The sequence below is a fragment of the Vanessa tameamea genome, chromosome 30 (assembly GCF_037043105.1).
Source record: "Vanessa tameamea isolate UH-Manoa-2023 chromosome 30, ilVanTame1 primary haplotype, whole genome shotgun sequence".
Lineage (NCBI taxonomy): Eukaryota > Metazoa > Arthropoda > Insecta > Lepidoptera > Nymphalidae > Vanessa > Vanessa tameamea.
This window is the reverse complement of record NC_087338.1, coordinates 1,739,893-1,761,087: the sequence shown is the minus strand read 5'-3', so window position 1 is coordinate 1,761,087 and position 21,195 is coordinate 1,739,893. Positions and strand designations below refer to the sequence as shown.

Below are 21,195 nucleotides of genomic sequence, written 5' to 3'. Positions count from 1 at the left end.
TAAATTAATAAATTCTTTGATTAATATTCGGCCGCTGATAAAATGTCTCCGACAGATATGGGATGAATTTTTTATATATAAATCGTTAATTTGAAAAAGGTATAAGACTAATATGGCAACACTGGCCTCTTTATTAAAAAAACACAGTAGTTTGAATTACTTTAAGTTAAGATTTACAATAAATTTTATTATTTTGACGTGTTTAATTATCAAGGGGACCGGATTTAAAGGCCTTGAGGCCCCGGGGCAATAGAAATCCCTAATTATTACTTCAAACATTAATTTTAAAATTTCACATACTCTTTGTATCGGTAACTTTTGAAACAGTAATTCATATTTATTTTATTTGACTATATCTGGATATCTAAAAATATATTACATTTTTATAGTTATTATCGGGCCCTATTATTGGACCCCTCTCTTGTGGAGGCCCAAGGCGGACTCATCTAGATATCTAAACACATATTACATTTAAATAGTTAACTGGTCGGAATTTCTATTATTGGGCCCCTCTTTTGTGGGGGGCCCCAACTCAAAATCCGTCCTTGATTATACAATAAATAACAAAAGAATGTTTTTGATATCAAAAATGCACTGTTACAATGTTTTATCAACTGTTTATTATCAGTAACAGTTGGTCAGTTGATAAATGTCAGGAATTCTCTCAGCAGACCAAACATAATATTGACGTAAATAGAAGTATATCTTTGTATAACGTGTCCCTGAATATACATGAAACTAATTGTCGCTCGCGGCTGCGCTCGTTTTATGAGTCGATAACGCATTAGGCATAAAATATTACTACCAAGTCATCCAATGGTATGATTTTTAGTCTGAGACGATTAAATAATGAAAATTAGGGGTTCTACTTAGGGTGCGTAATTATTTACTAATTGTCGCGGTTTCGCTCGCGTTCTAAGGGTTGGTCGTCACGTGTAACGTAATATGATCACGATTATATTCTGATCAAACTTCGACTGAACCGCAACTGGATCGTTGCGTTGCTAGAATAGGTACACGGTTGAACTGCAACGATTCTGTTTCGAAACTGTTAATTTGTTAGTATAAGGGGCTTAGGCCCATCCAATGATCCCATGGCGCCTTTCGAAGGAGCCAGGGCACCGTTGGTTTCGCAGTGGGTATTTCGGTCCTTGGTTGCTGTTAGTCCCACCCTCCCGCTTAGGAGGGGAGGGGGGGGGGTCGAAGCATAAATGAGTTTTTCTAGCGAAAAAAGGCCAGCAAGACATCTGTGTGTAATGGACACATCCGGGCACAGACATATGATATACTTCTCTTTACTTTAAATTATTCTATAACTTAGTAATACTGTTTACTATTCGATACGAACTGATCGCGGCGACGAAAGCCGTCTGTCCTGCCATATTTTGACAATTTCAACTTTGGCTATCCTGAAAAAAAAAAAAACACAAATATATTATTAATTATAATACTTTTTAATTCGTCTTGGACAGTTAAGTTACAAAAGCATTACTTTAAATGTCTCAGCAGAAAGAAACTAAATACTATAACTTAAAACTGTTAATATGTTTTTTGTAGCTATGGTTGGGGGTAGGGGAGAATGTTAACCTCATTTTTTAGGTTATCGGTCAAGTGTTGTCGAGTGTCTTTTATAAAATAACGTTTTTAGTATAAGATCTGTGTGTTTGTTCTTTCAAAATGAACATTTCTCATAAATAATTTGTCAAACATTCCAACATAGTATCATGGAACCATCCCCTTATTAAATCCACTTATCATAAGAGCTGTCCAATTGCAGCTTTCATGATCACAGCTCTCAATAACCCCACAAACTGAATTCTACAATGAGTCAAACATTCTACCTACCCTAAGCACCAAAAGTTTTTTTACTCCAAATAAATGGAACTAGGCCAAGAGATCGAGAAAGATGATGAAACCCTCTGTACCTCACGAGCAGCATCAGCGCCATGAGGTCACAAGCGATCAGCATGTAAAAAACGGTAGACCAACTACCACTCGACACGATACCAGCTACCATCGGACCCACCGCCGCCCCTGTACAAGAATATAATATAAAGAAATTACTGTCATAAATTCACTCATTTGGATATAGATTGAACTTAATGGTAGAACTTTGTGCAAGACTGTCTGGGTGGGTACCACCCAGTCATCAGATATTCTTCTAATTGTGTTCCGGCACAAGGGTGATAATATCTTAGCTCTAAATGTTGGTGGAGCATTGATGATTGATATTTTTTACAGCGTTAATGTCTATACGCGGTGACCACTTAACATCTGGTGGCCTAATACGGTACTTTCGGTAGTGAAAAATTAGTTATGAAATTCGATAAAAATAAAAATGTATGTAAAAATATACTCAAATATTCTGATTTTTAATCATAAAAGCACATTAGTGTTTTAGTATATTAAAATTAAAAGTCGTAACTTTTAATATGTGTATCACGTGACCTAAAACTCGAGCCGCCATGGTGTGATGTCATATGGGCAAAAACTGTCAGTTCAGTGTAAACAGCTAGGTACATATATATCAACTTTCATAGTAATTGTAGGTTATGTTACCATTAATTTATTTATAAATATACAGGAAAAAGGCAAAGTATTTATTAGATTTTAATAAGGGGGTTTTACTAACATTTAAATTATCCTAAAGAATAAAAAATAAAAATTAAATTAAACCATAAATTATTTATCTGCTATTACCATAGGAAATGTGTATTCTACTTTTAAAACATCATTGATTAAATTAGTTGTAGTGGACATTCATCCGATGCCCCATAACACAGGATTTTTCTAGCATGGGGGTCATTAATCTATTATCTTGTTAAATGTTTTTCTATTTTTCTAAGTACTCTGTATGTGACATTAATATTCTGTACTACTGTTATTGGCAAATAAATGTATTATTATTGTCCTCACATAAATACAATCGACTTTTAGTTGATAAGGATAGCGTTTTGCGAGTTTGCCAACCAAACATATTTCATTCCAATATCATCTGGCACTTTGATAAACAACATTTCCGGAGTTTTAATGCAAGTATCCGTACACTCAGACACTACACACCAATGACAGCGATTGTAATTGTAAAGATCATTATTTTCCCAAAAAAAACACAAAATATTTATAGCTGTTAGTATTGAATGAGTGCCGGTCGCATATACAAGATTGTTATTTTTACCAATCTGACGTCATCAAAATGACTAAGAGCGAAAAAAGGATTAAAATTTAATTTTTTGACAAAAAAGTGCTTATTTCGAAGGACTTTTTCAAACATAGTAACCCTATTCACAGTTCGCCTATCAGACAAACGAACAACATTGACCTTGAATTGAAGCGATATCATTGGTCGAGATCTTGAATAATATGTAATATTAATTTAACAGATCTAAAAGTGTATTACAATGCAGGTCAAGGTTGCGCTCACGACTCACGGTCAGTACACGCGATTGCCGTTCCGTATTGAATTTTTTTTTATACGAATTATTTAAAATGTTATTTTCTTAGTAAATATATCTATTTTTATCAAGGTTAACGCAAATAGTCTTCACTTTCATTGTAATCGAATATTTTGAATGTTCTTCCATATCCCGTATGGTCTAGTGGCTAGGATACCTGGCTTTCACCCAGGAGGCTCGGGTTCGATTCCCGGTACGGGAAACCCTTTTTTTATATTTTAATATCGCTTTTTTTATCGATTATAATTTCTATATCCTATACAAACATAATATAATTAAAATAATTATTAACGGTTAAAAGTTAAATATTTCCATAACATATAACATTTGAATAGTACAGCTTAGAACACATTCAGGAGGTCCTACTTGGAGCCCTATCTGTGTGTGACTCACCGATGCTGCCGGTGCCGTCGATGATGGCGGTTACAGTGGCCAGCGCCTGAGAGTCACCGGCGAGACTACTGTGTGTGCCTGTGAAAAAAATTGAAAACTATTAAAATATCTTTTATGACTAATTTTCAAAGCTCATCTTGTGACGGATACAGCTAAGGGCCTGAACTTTATTTATTTATTTATTTTATTTATTTATTTATTTGGGAAACAAACAATTTTAAAAACACTGTAATATAAAACAAAAATAACATAAAACACAAATCAATCAAGTTTCCACTTAAAGCCAATACACAAAAAAAAAAAAATATATATATTTACAATTAAAATTAAAACAAAAATAAAAACAGCATATAAGTACATTATCAATTTAGAAACAGTATTATAATTGAATAAAATTTAAACTTAATAATAAGCCTTATAAACACTGATTGGGAAGTCACTGGTCTCTAAGATACGGGGTCTCCTAGCTCAGAGGGATCTTTGGTGTATGTAATTTTTATGTATTAAAAATAAATATATTTCATTTGATTTGAATTAATACTTTATTCCTTTCAATATTCCAAGCTTAAATACCAAACACAAATTTCAGAATATGTATATCGTGTACAATATCACAAAATATAAGATATTTTTCATTATATTTCAGACGGACCGTAAACGCGACACCTGATGGTAAGTCACTACTGCACCAACACCATTGCGCCACCAAACCACAACCCTTGTGCCCGAAGCTACACTGCCACGCTCGCCCTTCAATGACCTAGGCGGTAGAATATTTGATGAAAGCTACCTAACCAGACGAGCTTGCACTGAGCCCTACCACCAAGTATCTCATGAAGATCTCTTTTAATAAGTGTTTAAGTACCTTACTATGTTGGTAATTCACGACATTTAATGTTTTAATATATATATTTTAATATTAATATGAAAATATATCGTTTGAATATTATTCTATAGTACTGTCACCACAAACTCCAGATCAATCGCTGGTGTGAACCTGGCATAAGATACTGCAAGAAGACACGAAGCAAACGCTCGTCTGAACATGGTACATACCGAGTTCCGCGCTAACCGCCGTGGTGATGAGCGCGTAGGGGCCGTTGACGAGCACGCCCGCCACCACCAGCAGCGCCACGTTCAACACGTACGAGCTGGCCCCCCACGACTGGTACGCCAGGAGCTGCAAAGACACACTAGGATTGAAACTCAACAGCTTTCATTGCCCACACTGCTCCATTTATTTGAGACGCATGTTTTATAAAACGCGGGAAAATAAATCAGCGGACATTTACGACCAACCCTCCGGAATCTTTGCGTTACTCTGAGAAGACTAATGCTCTCGAATCCCTCTCGGCAAGGGCCGCGAATGCGTTATGTCCACATGATCCCATAATCACAGGGTTTTTTTTGGGGTAAGAATTACACAAAACCCAGGGAGCCGGGTATCCTTTGAAGGCTCTGTTCACAATCGTTCAGCATGAGCGGGAGTCTCACCGCGGGCGCGGCGAGCGCGTAGAAGGCGGCGCAGACGAGCGCGGGCGCGCCCACGCAGTCCGACAGCAGCCCCGCCAGAGCCGCGCCCACCACTCCGCCCACGTCGAACGACGTGCTCAGCTCGCCTGACTGCTTCGGAGTCAGCGTCGCTGGAAAGCCAGAGGGCGGATTACTCTAAACATTCCCGAACATTTTTTTTGGACAACATCACATACATTACTCTGATCCCAATGTAAGTAGCTAAATCACTTGTGTTGTGGAGAATCAGAAGTAACGACGGTACCACAAACACCCCGACCCAAGACAACATAGAAAATTATTGAACTTTTTCTACATCGACTCGGCCGGGGATCGAACCCGGGACCTCGGAGTGGCGTACCCATGAAAACCGGTGTACACACTAATCGACCACGGAGGACGAATTCGAAACGGAGGTCGAAAGGAATTCCCTGGATGATTCCGATTGTATCCGGTAGATGAAGATAACAGCCATAACTAAATAATAAATTATTTAACGCGTATGATGTCGGGACAGAAAGCTAGTAATATATATAAATAAACATTATTAATAAATTCAAATTCACTTACTCGAAGATTTAATATACAAAGGCAGCCAGTAGAGGAAAGTGTAGCTGACCAGCTTCGCGAAGAACAGCGAGAGGGAGAACTCGATCACTCCGGGTATAGCCAGCGCGCGAGTGAGCGAGACCGCGCCTTGAGAGCGAGACGACCGGCGGGAGAGCAGCGCCGTCTCCTCGGTGGGATCGTCGCCTTGGTACTGGAAACAAAACAATGATTATAGTAAATTACCACTATTAAATTACTGAAGGTAATGAAACTTTTGGATCTGTGCTCTGGTGCTAAAAAGGACCTAAGTACATTTTTTAAGTAAATTTTAACGATATTTTGCTAATTGCTGAATCATTTAAGAAATAATAAACTACTTTGTGCTAATATAAAAACGGCATTTAACTGTTATATTACTGATATCAACAATATATACGGGCAAGTGGGCTGCCTGATGGTAAGTGGTCACCACTGCCCATAGACAATGGTGTCGTATGAAATCTTACGTAACCAAAGCGCCATCAACTTTGATTACGGAGATGTTATGTCCCTTGTGCCTGTAGTTACACTAAAAGGCATATGTTATAAAAAAAAAAATATTAGTTTACTAATATTAAGGGTAACTGAGTGGCCCTTTTAGCACCAGAGCATTTTGGTTAAGTTATGTTTGTACGCAAAAACATAAACTAATTTTCCAGAAATAGTGACGTACTGTAACTTGAAACTTCTATTTCCGGGCACAGGATTATTATATTAAAGTATGTATATATTATTCGCTGTTGTAAAATAAGTTAGCGTTTAAAAAATTTCCCAGAGAAGGTAGATATTTATGTATATAAAATTTCTAAAAGGTTAGGAGCATATTCTACCACGCTGCTAAAAATCTGGTTGGTTAATTCACATGTGACAGAATTTCGTTGAAATTAGACACATGCAGGTTTCCTCACGATGTTTTCCTTCACCGCCGAGCACGAGATGAATTATAAACACAAATTAAGCACATGACAATTCAGTCTATTATTCAATCATCGGTTAAGATGTACACATTTAGAACGCGCCATCTCGGCTCTCGTTGGGATAATCGCTCGTTTATTATTTAAGTAACTTCAAGCAAAAATTACTGAACATATTCACAAGGAGTTTGTTTCTTACATACAATATAATTAAACGCTTGGCCGAGTCTGCTATACATACATATAAATCAACACTTAATTTCACTTGACCTTGAGGTAGTGGGGGGGCAGTGTTAAGTACTCTATGTCATCTTCAGTGCCCCTGACGACGTGTAAGCAAAATTTCATGTGTAATTACGTCATTAAAGCATAACAAACAAACTGACTATCATGTTTATATTAGCTAAGGATACGAACGGTGCATTACAAGTTAAATGATTAGTTCCAGCTTACCGGGGGTGTATTAGCTGAGTGTCGAGACGGTCTCAAGCTCGCCGCCTGTAATCATGCTGTTATTTAATAGACGGTGGTCTTATAGCTTACCTTTAGTAACATTACGAAAGGTAAGGTTTACAGTGAATTAGTGGTATTAGTAAAAACATAAAAAAAACAAGGTTAAAATGAATTGTGCATAAAGTAAGCATTAACTATGTTTATTCGAATGGAAGGAGGAGTTAAGGTAAACAAACTTTAAAACCTTTACATTAATAACTTTGATATATTGTGCACTACAAACAGTTCTTGATTAATATATGACTTATATATACTTTAAATTTTATATATATTAAACTAGCGACCCGCCCCGGCTTCGCACGGGTGCAATGCTGATACTAAATATACTACAGAATGTCTGTTTATACAACGTTCAAAGTTTTTCAGACATTAGACAATACAAACCGCTATATCCCTTAAATCTGTAATATCTTCGAAAATATTCATTTAAATTACATGCTGTACAGAGCCGTTTTGATCTATATTAAATGCACAAACTATTCAAGGTACTTAATTTCATAAGGATTAATGTTGTTTTGCTTAAAATCGCTTCGAAACTAAGCCATTATTTCACGTAACAAGTAAAGGATAAAAAATGGTTGTTGTGGGCTATCCTTAAAAGATATAACTTTATGTTTCCTGTTGTTGTTTGTTTATGTAATGATTCATCGACACTAAAAACTCCATTTACACGAATCAACAACGAATTCCGCAGAGTATTAAGATTTCGACCAATGATATCATGTAACTTCAAGGTCAAAGTATTTTATCTTAACTCATCCTTCCATCGGAATAGACTATATTTATATATGAACATTATTGTCGGTTGTGATGGGAAAATGGTAATTAATCTTATGAAATACTTGTAACGTTAGCACAAGACGCAGCGCCTTTTAATTAATAATTCATAAGTAATTTGCTTCGCAGTTTCAACCGCTTTAAATTAAGACTATTGTCGTGACTAGCGTCAGTATCACAAGCCCAGCTTTGTCAGATTCTATACAATGGTGTCTGATGAAGCTGGGCTGATTACCATTTTTATAAGTATTTTATGACCAAAGAAGTACGTTCTTCGATAATTTTGGTTTTAGGCTCGGCTTCCAACTGAAGACTGATTAAGAACAATCATTTAGAATACCAACATCGTTATAAATCTGGTTCGTTTGAAAAGATCAACTATGAGAGTTTCTTGCCGTTTCCTCTCGCTGGACATTGCTTTCCGAAAACTTGAAACATTGACGATTCAAAAATGCTTTATTATAATGTTTCCTCGAAGAAATTACTAATTATTGGATTTGATTAAACCATTCCAAGAACTAAAGCATCTACTGCAATATACTTGCGTTCTGCTAAACGACAATAGTCTTTACTAGATGTCGAGGAATCAAAATCAAAGTTATACTTATTACAAGCACTTTTGAATCGTTATTCAGCTACCACCGGTTCGGTATGTAGATTCTACCGAGAAGAACCGGCAAGATATGTAGTTACTTTATCAAAATTTGAATGTATTTCAAGTTAGGTTAAATGCAATCATAAAATTATCGCTTTAATACCTGGTCACCAACAATAACTTGGGAGGCTTCTTCCTCGTCATCTGATCTGTGTGAGGGTCGGTTTGGCTGGAAATGTTGAGACATTGATATTAAAAAAATATTATTTACTTCATGGTAGGTCTTTGTGCCAACCCGTTAGGGTACCACCCACTATGGAACATATATTCTCGCCATGCAACATACTTAGTACCGTTGTGGTCAGGTTTAAAGGCTGAGTGAGCCAGTAGAACTATAGGCACTAGGGATATAAGATGTTACGTCCCAAGTTGCCAAGATAGAGGCGCATTGATTATGTAAGGAATAGTTAGAATATCTTACGGCGTCAATGTCTATGAGCAGTGGTAACCACTTACCATCAGATGGCCCATTTGAAAGTCTATCAATCCATATTATAAAAACAGTAAGATACAACAGAAAAAAAATATAGATAAATATTTGACATCATAAATTAAATTTAATCTTATGGAGTTTCACAAGGACCATTACTAAGTCTTAAACAATTCCTCATATACATTAATGGTAGAACTGAAAACGAACTTACAGATTGTCTATCCGTAGAGAGACCAACGTTCTTAGGTTCCGGCACTAAAAATAGGAACACTAAAAACGCGACAACGCCCATCACTAGCGCCGGATACACGAACGATAGTGACCAATCGCTTTCGACGTATTCCGCTGCCATTACTGTACCTGAAAAGAAAAAAAAAAGTTATTTATAGTATATCCATTTGACTACGTTTTCACAATAAATACAAAGAGATCTGGATTATTTTTTATTTCAGATAGTTATCCAGATTGTCAAATGAGCCAGTTGTTAGTAAGTGCATTATAGACATTGGTGCTGTAAGAAATATTAATCTACCTAACACCGCCAATGCGCCACCAAACTTTGCTAAGATGCTGTCCCTTGTGCCTGTAGTAACACTGGCTCATTCACTCGTCAAACCGGAACACAAGTATTGTTTGGCGATAGAATATTTGATGAGTGGTACCAAGCTAGACGAGCTACTTAAATCGTCACCACCAAGATATGCATTTAAGTTAGATCATTTTATTATATTGTGTGGGTCTTACGTAGAAGTCTGTTTTTTAAAACCATTTAAATTGATAAGAATTAAAATTTCAATAAATACCTAAAATATTTCCGAGGGAAGTATGGGAATTCCAGAGTCCAAAAATGAGTCCCTTCTTGGCATTGCCAAACCATTTGCCAACAATCGCCACAGTGCCAGGCCATCCTGTGGTTTGAGCGATACCCGCACCGGCCTGGAGATTGAAAAGTATATTTAATATTAACATTGAAATTAAATGCTTTTCTTCTAACAATGTCAAGCTATCAAAAGAATCACAATATCTTATAAACTGTATTTATATTCTTTAATATAGATTATTAACTTATTCAAAAAACTTTACTTCAGATACTTTAAGAAAATTGTTCATCAGCTAACATCGTGTTTACGAACATGTCAGACCGTTGCAATAACGATATATTTTTTTAATTCGATTAGAGAAAATGATGTAAAAAAAAGAAACTCAAATTATAAAAAAAGCGAGATGGGTCGAAACATTTTAGATATTAATAACGTTAGCCGATTTTTGTCCCAGTGATTATGGCATAGCTGCACATATAAAAACGGCTAAGGTCTCATTTTGAAGACCTCCAGTCGTAGATGTGCAGAAAATTAAAGAGGATTCTTGATTGAAATTTACTAAATTGTTACAATTTAACAAAGAATTAATTTTAAGAGGCTGACCGGTTATAATTCGGTACAACGACTGTACAAGAAAAACATTAAAAAACGTAAACAAAATTGTTACAGACGAACTCCAATTCTAACTGAAGTAATAAATACTATTTAACATTACAAATTTCATTCAAAAAGGATTTAATCATTTTGGCGCCAGATGTTGATAGATGAGTTCAGTTTACAATGAAATGAATTCAAAACAAAACCTGTCATAGGTTTCAAAATTCATTAATTGTTAATTATTTGTCGTTCCTGTTTACTTGACAAAGTATTGCTGTTTGCCGGTAGAATATGTCACGAGCGAATTGAACCTACCCAAACTGGCTTGCACAAAGCCCTAACACTGTAAGATTATTGTATCATATTATGTAACTGTACGCATTTTTACATTTGACTTGGGCCGTACCCAAAATTTATCGGACATTATTACAATAAACATATTATCGTCCCTTTGCTATACTAACCAAACGATTCGTTATACTGAACAGTAGATTATGACGCCTAATTTAGATATTATCATTTGCTTCCATTTAGGATAAAATATCTCCTTACAATTAATAGAAGTGCATATATGAAAATAAATACAAGTAACTTCAATATTTCTTTTATCGAAATATTGAAGTTACTCGTAGTTTATATACTGTTATGTTTGTATCTTAACATGTTCTCTTTTGGGTTCACCTTTATCTCTAATTTGTATATATTTTTTTCTTTTTTGTTACTGTCAAACTCTCACCAAGAATCACTTAAAGATCTCACCTGCACTATCAGATAGAACGATATGTCGTGTACGTCCAGAGTTCGACCCAAGCCGAATAGATAACAGAAGACAGCAGAGACCAACATCCCAAACGAGAGGAAATACCTGAGGTCCACTCGTTCCGCAATCATACCTGGAAGATAAACAAATATAACATACAAGACGATCAAGATCTAAATATTCTGTTTTTATTTTTATTTAATTAAACGAACGATGCAAAAAAAAACACTATTAGATTTATACGTACATCGATATTCGTTGTGAACACTTATAGACTTAAAATTATAGATCATCAACATCAGATGTTTTCCTCCATCGATTAGCACAATATAAAAAATTAATATAAAACTAGATGATGCCGAGGCTTCGACCAAATTGGAATTCAGTTGGGAAAACTTGTATACAACTCGTGTACCCCAAACATTAAACTCAATGGATGAAAAATGTTGTATACTCGTAAGTCTGTACTCAATGACGTTTCGAGCTTAATGCGTACCAAATTCTTTCAGAATCGATATCGATATCCGCTACGTTTATTAATTTGTATTCTTTGTATCAGTATAAAAACATTTATAAGTAAGGATCGTCGATGCTTTTCGTATAACAGAGATTTCGGTTATCCTTGCGGTTTGAATACTCCGTAAAATTTGCTCAGTTAATGCGTTGACATGCGCGTATTGTGATTCGGTGAATTGTGTTTATGGTGAATTGTTTTCGGAGAATTTTCCGCAAATCCCCATCAAATCTATATTTGACGTCTGACGTCTCTTATAACTTAACAGGAGGTTCTCAACCTCGTTAATTAAATCGTAAGTAAAATATTAATGAACTTATTATATACATAAGTAAACTCACCGGAAACAAACATGGCGCCAGCGTATGAGAACAGGAAGGCGGAGTCCAGAGTACCAAGCAAAGTGTTGGCGTCATTTGTGTCTGAAACAACACTAATGTTAGCTTTATCATTAAGTTTTTTTTTTATGTAATAAGTAGGCAAACCTACCACCACCTGGGAAGTGGTCACCACCACCCATAAACTATTAGCACTGTAAGAAATATTAACGATTGCCTACACAAAACTAGGGCTTTGTGCAAGCCCTTCTGGGTAAATACCAGTCACTCATCAGATATTCTGCCGCCAAATAGCAGTACACAGTATCGTTGTGTTCCGGTTTGAAGGGTGAGTGAGCCAGTATAACTACAGGCACAAGGGACATAAAATGTTAGTTCCCAAGGTTGGTGGCGCAATGGTGATGTAAGGTTAATATTTCTTACAAGGCCTTTGTCTAGGGGCGGCGGTGAACACTTACCATCAGGTGGCCCATTTGCTGGTCCGCCTACGGATGTCATAAAAAAAAAGATAAATAGACTGACATTGACCTTGAATTAACATTCAGGAGACATTTATGGATATCTATTTGCAAATCGCATGGAAAATGCTAATCTGCTTGTTTATCTCGACTTTTCCCGCTTTTGAAACATAGCTCGCTTGTCCAACGCCGACACCATTGTTAAATAGAGCTCAATTACAACGTACACAAAACGTCCTCCAATAGGCTATTTGACTGGTTTTTAAAATGCATTTTATATTATATAGTAGAGATTTAGGAACCCAGTAAAAGTTGTCTTTTTTAATTCTAGTACATATTTGCTGAAAAATTCCATATTTAAATAGCGCGCGAAAACGCTACTTTGACAATATGGCGCTGCAATGGAGTCGGTGACGTCACTTGCCTGTATTGTAATCTGTGGCACATATAATCCACATACAGTAGGTAAACGAGGTTAATAAGCAAGTGACGTCATCATAAGCCCGACCAATCGATAGCGTTTTGTGTCACGTGACAAACGTTTAAAAAAATGCATTTTTATGTATGGATTTTTGAATAAATAAATTATTATATTCAACTTTCGTTAATAAATAACCATTTTTAAACTCATAATATATACTGATTACAATAATTGACACTTTATTTTTCGCACTGTCAAATAGCTTATTGTAAGCACTGAAACTCCAGTTACGCCTATTGAAAGTATTTGTCCATTTGACCCACATGTACGAATAGTTAAAGTTGAAAAGTGTCAGAACTAACGCAGGTAGACTGGCAGGGTTACCTGATGGTAAATACCTTCACCAATATATGTAAATCGTACATGTTAATGCGCCAACATCCTTATGAACTAAGAATAAAGAACATAACATACATTAACAATCTGTAAATTTCCCACTGCTGGGCTAAGGCCTCCTCTCCCTTAGAGAAGAAGGTTTGGAGCATTTTCCACCACACACATGTGGCAGACTTTCGTTGAAATTAGACACATGCAGGTTTCACAAATTAAGCACATGAAATTCAGTGGTGCTTGCCTGGGCTTGAACCCGCAATCATAGGTTAAGATTCACGCGTTTTAGCCACTGGGCCATCTCGGCTCTTATATATAATAATAAATAGCATTTGGCAGCAAATTGACGCGATATCATTGGTCGAGAGCTTGTTTAATCTATGATATTCACTATGGTTTTGCGAATAAATAGAGTACTGAACGTCGACGAAACTGTTATCGGATTTTTGGAAGTAAAATTATAGTGGATTTAAGTAGTTAAGTGTAATATTTAATCATAAACTCTTAGCAGTGCGCAATATACTTGAGTTATAAGCGAATCGCATGTGATACGTAAATCTAAGGTTTGTTTACCTTTATTCCTACTTCGATTGGAATAGGCTACATGCTTTGTGCCTATAGCAACACTCATCCTTCAAACCGACGCTACAATACGTGTGGGTAGATCTTAATCAGACTTCATCATAATTAACAAACTCTTACGTCTATTTTCATTTCATAAGTTTAATTTCAAAATAACTTTCAAGAAGAACATTTAATTATAGAAGCTCGGGTAAGAAATTAACGACGAATTTTTCCACGAATTTTTAGGTGACCTATTTAACAATCACCTCAAGATCTATTCTGTTACAAAGTCCAAACTAACACGATGTAGAACACGATCTTGACATGCCAGAAATTTATATTTTTGTTACCGGGTTTGGAGGTTTTTTTTATGGCCTACTGGCGTTAATGGTCTCTACAGCGTCACCAGGTTTGGAGAGGAGACAAAGTACTCAACCTATATGTTAGGAGTCCACTTAAGGAAGAGTACGCGCGTTTTAAAGGTGGCTCCTGTGAGGTCGGACCTCGGCTTAGGACGCCATTGACATCGGGAGGGTAGCAGATCGCTGTAGAATGTGTAAAGGGAGGATTCTTACTCAGAAGAGATTGCACAGAGCCCAAAGTCGATGCTGACCTCCTACCACTCATGATCCAATTCCTGATCAGACTTTTTAAATAAATAAATACATTTAATACTTACTAAATGGAGGCCAGTTACACCATTGATCGTCACCAGGTCTGACATCTGGCGGTGGGGTCAACGCACTGCAGTTCTGATGGAGGACACTCTTCACTACGGATATCGGTTTTCTCGTCAAATGGTAAGTCATATACGTGAAGTATGTTAGAATAAGAACGCTTGCTTGATACCTGAAAATAGTCAAGAGTTTAATTTAATTGTTTTGTATGCAGTATATCTAATTTTTTTTTACAAACATAATGTAGAGTTTCGATTAAGATATAATATCATTATACAACGTGCCTGTGAATTTGATGAAATTTAGTATGAAAACACACTCACACACACAAACCTCCGGCGACTACTAGTATTAAATAAGACTACCGATATTATTTTGACATTGAATTGACGTGACACCATTGGTCGAGATCTTGAATAATCTATGGTATATATTATGTATTCGTGGTTAAGTTGTTGGCGGAACTTTGAAAGTAAAATTAAAGTTGACGTATGTTGAAAAAACAAATGTAATTTACTTATTATTATAATCATAGTATACAGCAATGAAATATAATATGATATATCTATATATGGAAGTACGGTACCGTGACGTCATAACAGATCATGCTGTTCGCCGTCACGGTTCGATTTACTAGCAAATGGGCCACCTGATGGTCATCGGTCACGCTGAACATACAACAGACATTGTTACTTTAAGAACTATTAACCATTCCTAACACCAATGCACCACCGACATTTTGAACTAAGATGTACCCTAGTGCGTGATGTTACACTGGCTCAGTCACCCTTCAAATTCAAACAACGATAAAGTATTGGTGCTTGGGGGTAGAATATACGATAAATGGGTAGCTACCCAAGAGCCGAGATGGCCCAGTGGTTAGAACGCGTTCATCTTAAACGATATTTGCGGGTTCAAACCCAGGCAAGCACCAATGAATTTTAAAGTGCTTAATTTAGGAAAACATCGTGAGGAAACCTTTATGTGTAATATTTAACGAAATTCTGCCACATGTGTATCTATTAACACGCATTGGAGCAGCGTGGTAGAATAACTCCAAACCTTCTCCTCAAAAGAAGAGGAGGCCTTAGCCCAGCAGTGGGAAATTCACAGGCTTACAGGTTACTGTGTGGGTAGCTACCCAGACGGGCCCTAAGCCCTACCACCAATTATTAGAAGAGAAATAAGATGTTACACATCAAAACGTATTTCATAATGGTTATCAGCCGACAAATGTAACCAGTTAAACATATACAATACAAAGCATTGACTCAACAATAAACACACTAATCAGCATTATATGAGTCACACGTAAACATATATACATATATATATATATATATATATATAAATGAATATTTATTTCTTTGTCCGTATACGTTGTTATAATATTCATCAGAAACTTTATACAGATATAATTGACACTCGCGTAAAGGCAGTACCACTACCCGGAGAGGTTGATTTCTCTGTAGAACCAGTAGGGGTTGGTGGAGATTATTTTGTAGTCGCAACCTCTGTGAACTTTTAACACGCCATCGTTTAAAAACTCGAAATTGTATCCCATAGCACCTTAAGAAAAAATATCCGTATTGATATTCCGGTTATTAAGCTTCAGAGAGTATAAGGTCTTGAGCATGGACGTGGATGGATATAGAGGAAGGGCGACCAAAGAAACGATGGATGGATCGTGTGAAAGACGATATGGTCAGAAAGAATGTTACTTGTGATATGACGTCCGACAGAGAAGTATGGAAGAAGACATGCTGCGCCGACCCCAAATAATCAAATTGGGATAAGGGCAGGAGGATGATGATGATGATGATGATGAGAGTATTAGGGCGGCAATAGGGAACAGCTTTTTATTAATAACTTAGTTATAAAACATATCTATTTATAATCTTGGAGCTCGAGACTCCCTTCTGGATATTTGGATATTTATGAATGTGATCTATATTTTTCGAAAGATACGGTGATAATCATTGTGTAGACACGAGGACTAAAGGTAAACTAATAACACAATAGCTTTTGGCACGGTATTCGTTTATATTATAAGATTCCATTGTTATTTTTAACTTGGCCTATTAAAAAAAAATCAATTTAATCTAAAAAAACATTGGTAAATAAGGCATATTAGTCAATACAAGATTATATTAAAGATAAACAGCGTTAACTTTGTATTTGTTAATATGGTGGAAAAAAATAATTACTAAATTTCTTGCCGGTTCCTGGTAGTATCTAATTTCCTTTTTAGAAGAAAAAAAGATTTATTTGGTTGTTTTTTTTTTTTCTTATAGCCTTTATTCTACCATGCGAAGCCGGTACGTGTTGCTAGTGCATAAATATATTGTTAATATGTCATTTAAGCAAATCGTTATAAAAGAGTATTGTATTTCAATGTTTAGACGAGAATGTGTTGGACGTATTGCAATATAATACCCGTCATCTAAGCTGGGGAAATTCAACTAACATAGACCGAGCCACATGTCGGAGAGCAGTTTTAGATTCTGACAAAATTATAAAAAATATATCATAATCTATAGATCTGATACGTGATAAAGCCTCTGAAATTCCTAACAGGTTAAGTTTTGCCAAGTTGACAACTAGTATTCGTTTTTTTTTTTCATAATAAGCAACACCAATATTAGAGTTATCTTTTGATCTGTAAACACTTTATAAAATGATGAATATATTTCTGTAACTGCTCGTTGAGATAATCTGCTTTACTATATTTACTTTTACTTTTGTCAATTGAGGCTAAAGTTATGACACGATCGCGATCCAATTTCTACGAACTTACGAAAATATTCAAACATTAACTTCATTTGAAGGAAGTTTAGGCAACCTTAAATCAAGACCTACCCATTAAGGGGCTCTAGAACACACCAGATGAAAAATGGGGGCGAAAAAACCTGACCATGTATTTTTAGGTTTTTTTTAAATTTCTACTAAAAAAAATAATTGTTAACGGTGTTCCTTAAACAGCCCGATAAAAAGGCCTCAATAATTGCAAAAGACTTGTCGTGCGGCTAACGACTAGCGTGACGAATCCGGCATGTAAGACAATCCTAAGAAATGATTTGGCCAATGAAGGTCACGCGTCGTAACCAATGAGCGACAAGGGCAATTTCCTTTGGGAGTTCGTTTCGTGGAATGGATTATATGTATTTTGTAAGACTTTACAAATTGACGTAACTAACTCGTAAAAGCGTCTGATTTAATTTTTTATGATTTAGTTGATAACATTGTTATTTCAACGTTATCGTAGAATTAGCAGATCGTATAGAGGCTACGAACAGTATTACAAAAGCATTCGATTTAAAATTTATCTCGTATTTGTCAACCCTAGAAATACAAATTGAAATTGGAACCAAATGGAAGTGTACCTACCCAAACTATAATATAAAAGATATTTTTTTAAGTCGGTTAAGAGGCAACTTTCATGAAATCAAAATCAAAACATACTTTATTCGAGTAGGCTTTTACAAGCACTTTTGAATCGTCATTTAAAAAATTATTTTAAGTATAGCTACAACCGGTTCGGAATTTAGATTCAACCGAGAAGAGCCGGCAAGAAACTGAGTAGTTACTCTTTTTCAGCATCTAAAAATGTGATAGATTATTATGATTTTAATGGAAATTGAATCACGTCTGTGAAGAATATTTACTCGTTTAATACAAGTGTTATGTACTAATCAATCATTGAGGGTGGGTGTACAATTATTTTAAGTAAGTCTTATATTGTGCCTAGATATGAAAGAATTGTGATTGGTCTATGGGGACAGTGTTGGTCTTGCCGCCGACGTGACTAGTTCTAAGTAGTTCAATTATTATTTTATACAGGCTGTTCATAACATGGTTACATGACATTACAGTTCATGATTGTTTGTATTAAATTATGTATATGTATATCTTGCTACTTAAAGAGGGGCTTGTATAGTTACAGGATAGTTATCTATGAGCCTTTTCAGTATAAGATTTGATAAATAATATATAATATATGTATGTATATGGTGGGAAATAGGTCACATAATTATTGTAAAATTTTATTACATGCAACGTGATATAACAAAAATGCACTCTCAACGAACTTTCATGAAACATGCTCTCTTTCTTGGACATTCAATCGGACAGCAAATTCAACACATCCGGAAAGAATTCAAACGCAGGACGAACATTACATGCTTTCTGAGGAACCGGACTTGAAACCTTCATCTTTCAGTCTCGGGGCTGCTACTGAGAATTTTTTGAACAGAAACTTTGAAACAGCTCGCCTCAAGCTTTAAACCCAAGACCTCCGTTTTTTGTACTCATGTCTAGCCACTAAACCAACGAGGCAGTCCATCTTCTGAGTAGACGAGTACTTATTCTATGTCATGGTACTATTGAATTGAGTAAGTTTATTCGGCTTCAATGAGTTTAATTGCAATACAAACCCTGGAAGTACTACACTTGGTGGTAGGGCTTTGTGCAAGCACATACCTAAGATAATTTAAGCATAAATAAAATGATCATATACCGATAGATACTTATCAAAATAACATATTAATACACTTCGATAAAATGATTATCAATTCTATGAATACATTTTTTTGTCAAGCTAATTTATAGTTTACGACACACACACGTAGATATCTTTGTAATCTAATTATTACTTATGATCATCAATGAATACATAATTCACAATGCTTTAATATTATTTTAAGTTTTCGAGATCTTACTAACTCATTTTTATTCTAATAAAGATTGGAATACATGTCAGAATGCATTCCATTTATTTAAAAAAAAAAAAAAATTGTATCATAGCCTCTTCCAATAAAAAAAGTAAAGATAAACTTCATATTGATATATTTCATTTAATTTGCATCTAGCTCTGGTATATTATGCTCAAACGGTTCTTGATTAATATATTTTTTTTATAATACAACAATATTACACTTAACTACTTGTATCCCCTTTAAATCAAAGCACCACTCCTGTGCCTATTGTGACACTGGCTCACTTACCATCACTGGTGGTACTTAGACGCAAAATTTAACTATCTTTTAAATGAATGGTTATAACTACAAGTCAGAATTTTTAACTAATTTGCCAGTTACTTCACAAGTTTTATTAAGTTTTTGTTATGGTGTTAATTTTATGATTGAACAATTATTTTAAAAAATAGTGGAGCAAATATTTACTTTTCTTTGTTGAAAAATATTTTCTGTTAAACTTAACTTTTTTTATAAAAGAAAAATATGTTTAATGATCATGAATATTGACCTTTAAAATGTCCTCCACTGCGATCTTGTTTATGAATCATGAAGAGTAAGAATACTGAGTTTAATTTTATTAAATTTATTATTATAATGAGCAATTTCTTTACTCACAGGTTTTTTGTTTAAACATTTACGAATATAACATAAAAGTATATTAAAAATTTAATTAACTATTGCAATAGACATCTAATAAAGATAACTTACCACAGTAATTTATTTATTTGAAATCGAGGACACAGCCAGGAATTTAATTTTTGTAAACATTGGACACCGATAGGAGCATCCCTGTTTACGCCGCTCATTTTAAAATATTTCAAGCAATTTCCTCTCATAAATGCTTTGAATATGTTCAATTAAATTAATTTCTTATCTAAAAATTTTTTCAATTCACAGTCACACGCACTATGATCTAATACAAAGTGATTGTTTATAAAATCCCGTCTTTGTTAACAGCCGAACTTCTAAATGCAAACGATATTGCCATATTCTAAGTAATATGCTTTTTATTTTTATCAAAAATAGCTTTACTAAGTAGATAGTGTACGCGTTTAACTTTTTCGAATTTTCTTTTTTGTAAAGAGTATAAATTTTCGTATTTTTTGCCTGAACAAAGTTCGGAGGCGGTCGCACTTTCGACACGTCCTTATTCCTTATATCAAAATGTCAAACGTCAATGTCGATCGTACACTATCAACATTGCGTTCCGTATTTTGTTTTATATTATAGTACTGATGTAACAATATTAATTTAATAATACTTTAATGATTAATTGTTTTTAGACATCACGGAATTATTTATTATTTACTGATATATACTTAGGCTAATATATTTCATAAAATATTTTTCAAATTAAACGACAGAAACAATTCAGTATTTAATATTTTTCTCTCAAAATGGCTGCAAGCAAAAGATAGTCCGTTATTTAAACTAATGCAATGGACATATCTACGAATTGTAACTACTGTGAAAATAAAATGTTATGTATGACTATACTATAAAAACAAATAACACAATTAATATTTATCTCCTCTACACATATAATAGTAATTATATGTTTATGGTCCGTATAATTACATTTGTAAATTGTTTTTCATAATTAACAATTTACTAATGGGACAACAATGTTTTACTGCGTGAGTAAACAAAATATAAAATGA

General features: G+C 34.9%; 1 protein-coding gene and 1 non-coding gene across 3 annotated transcripts; one reads left to right on the top strand and one right to left on the bottom strand.

Moving 5' to 3' along the window:
• Nucleotides 1-521: 521 nt before the first annotated feature.
• LOC113391595 (glucose-6-phosphate exchanger SLC37A2) lies at nt 522-20,739 on the bottom strand. 2 transcript variants are annotated; one of them, XM_026627613.2, is made up of 14 exons: nt 20,243-20,739; nt 14,783-14,952; nt 12,274-12,354; nt 11,418-11,551; nt 10,044-10,176; nt 9,452-9,600; nt 8,911-8,976; nt 7,316-7,360; nt 5,931-6,120; nt 5,343-5,491; nt 4,905-5,028; nt 3,849-3,926; nt 1,926-2,034; nt 522-1,409 (listed from the first exon to the last, which is right to left on the bottom strand). In XM_026627613.2, exons 1-14 carry the CDS (start codon nt 20,368-20,370, stop codon nt 1,334-1,336), a joined length of 1,632 nt encoding a protein of 543 aa, XP_026483398.1. In that variant the 5' UTR covers nt 20,371-20,739; the 3' UTR covers nt 522-1,333. The 2 variants fall into 2 exon arrangements, with proteins under 2 accessions (XP_026483398.1, XP_026483399.1); XM_026627614.2 differs by lacking the exon at nt 7,316-7,360 and having other exon boundaries at nt 20,243-20,738.
• Nucleotides 3,586-3,657, top strand: Trnae-uuc (transfer RNA glutamic acid (anticodon UUC)). The gene has a single exon. It is a non-coding gene; the product is annotated as a tRNA-Glu (tRNA).
• Nucleotides 20,740-21,195: the final 456 nt, after the last annotated feature.

Excerpts from the sequence above, each read along its gene's own strand:
- LOC113391595 (XM_026627613.2), bottom strand. The coding sequence starts at position 20,370 with ATGAGAGGAAATTGCTTGAAATATTTTAAAATGAGCGGCGTAAACAGG. Across the intron at positions 7,361-8,910 it reads AAGTTATTGTTGGTGACCAG|GCGGCGAGCTTGAGACCGTC; the intron begins GTATTAAAGCGA and ends GCATGATTACAG. Across the intron at positions 5,029-5,342 it reads ACGCGCTCGCCGCGCCCGCG|CTCCTGGCGTACCAGTCGTG; the intron begins GTGAGACTCCCG and ends GTGTCTTTGCAG.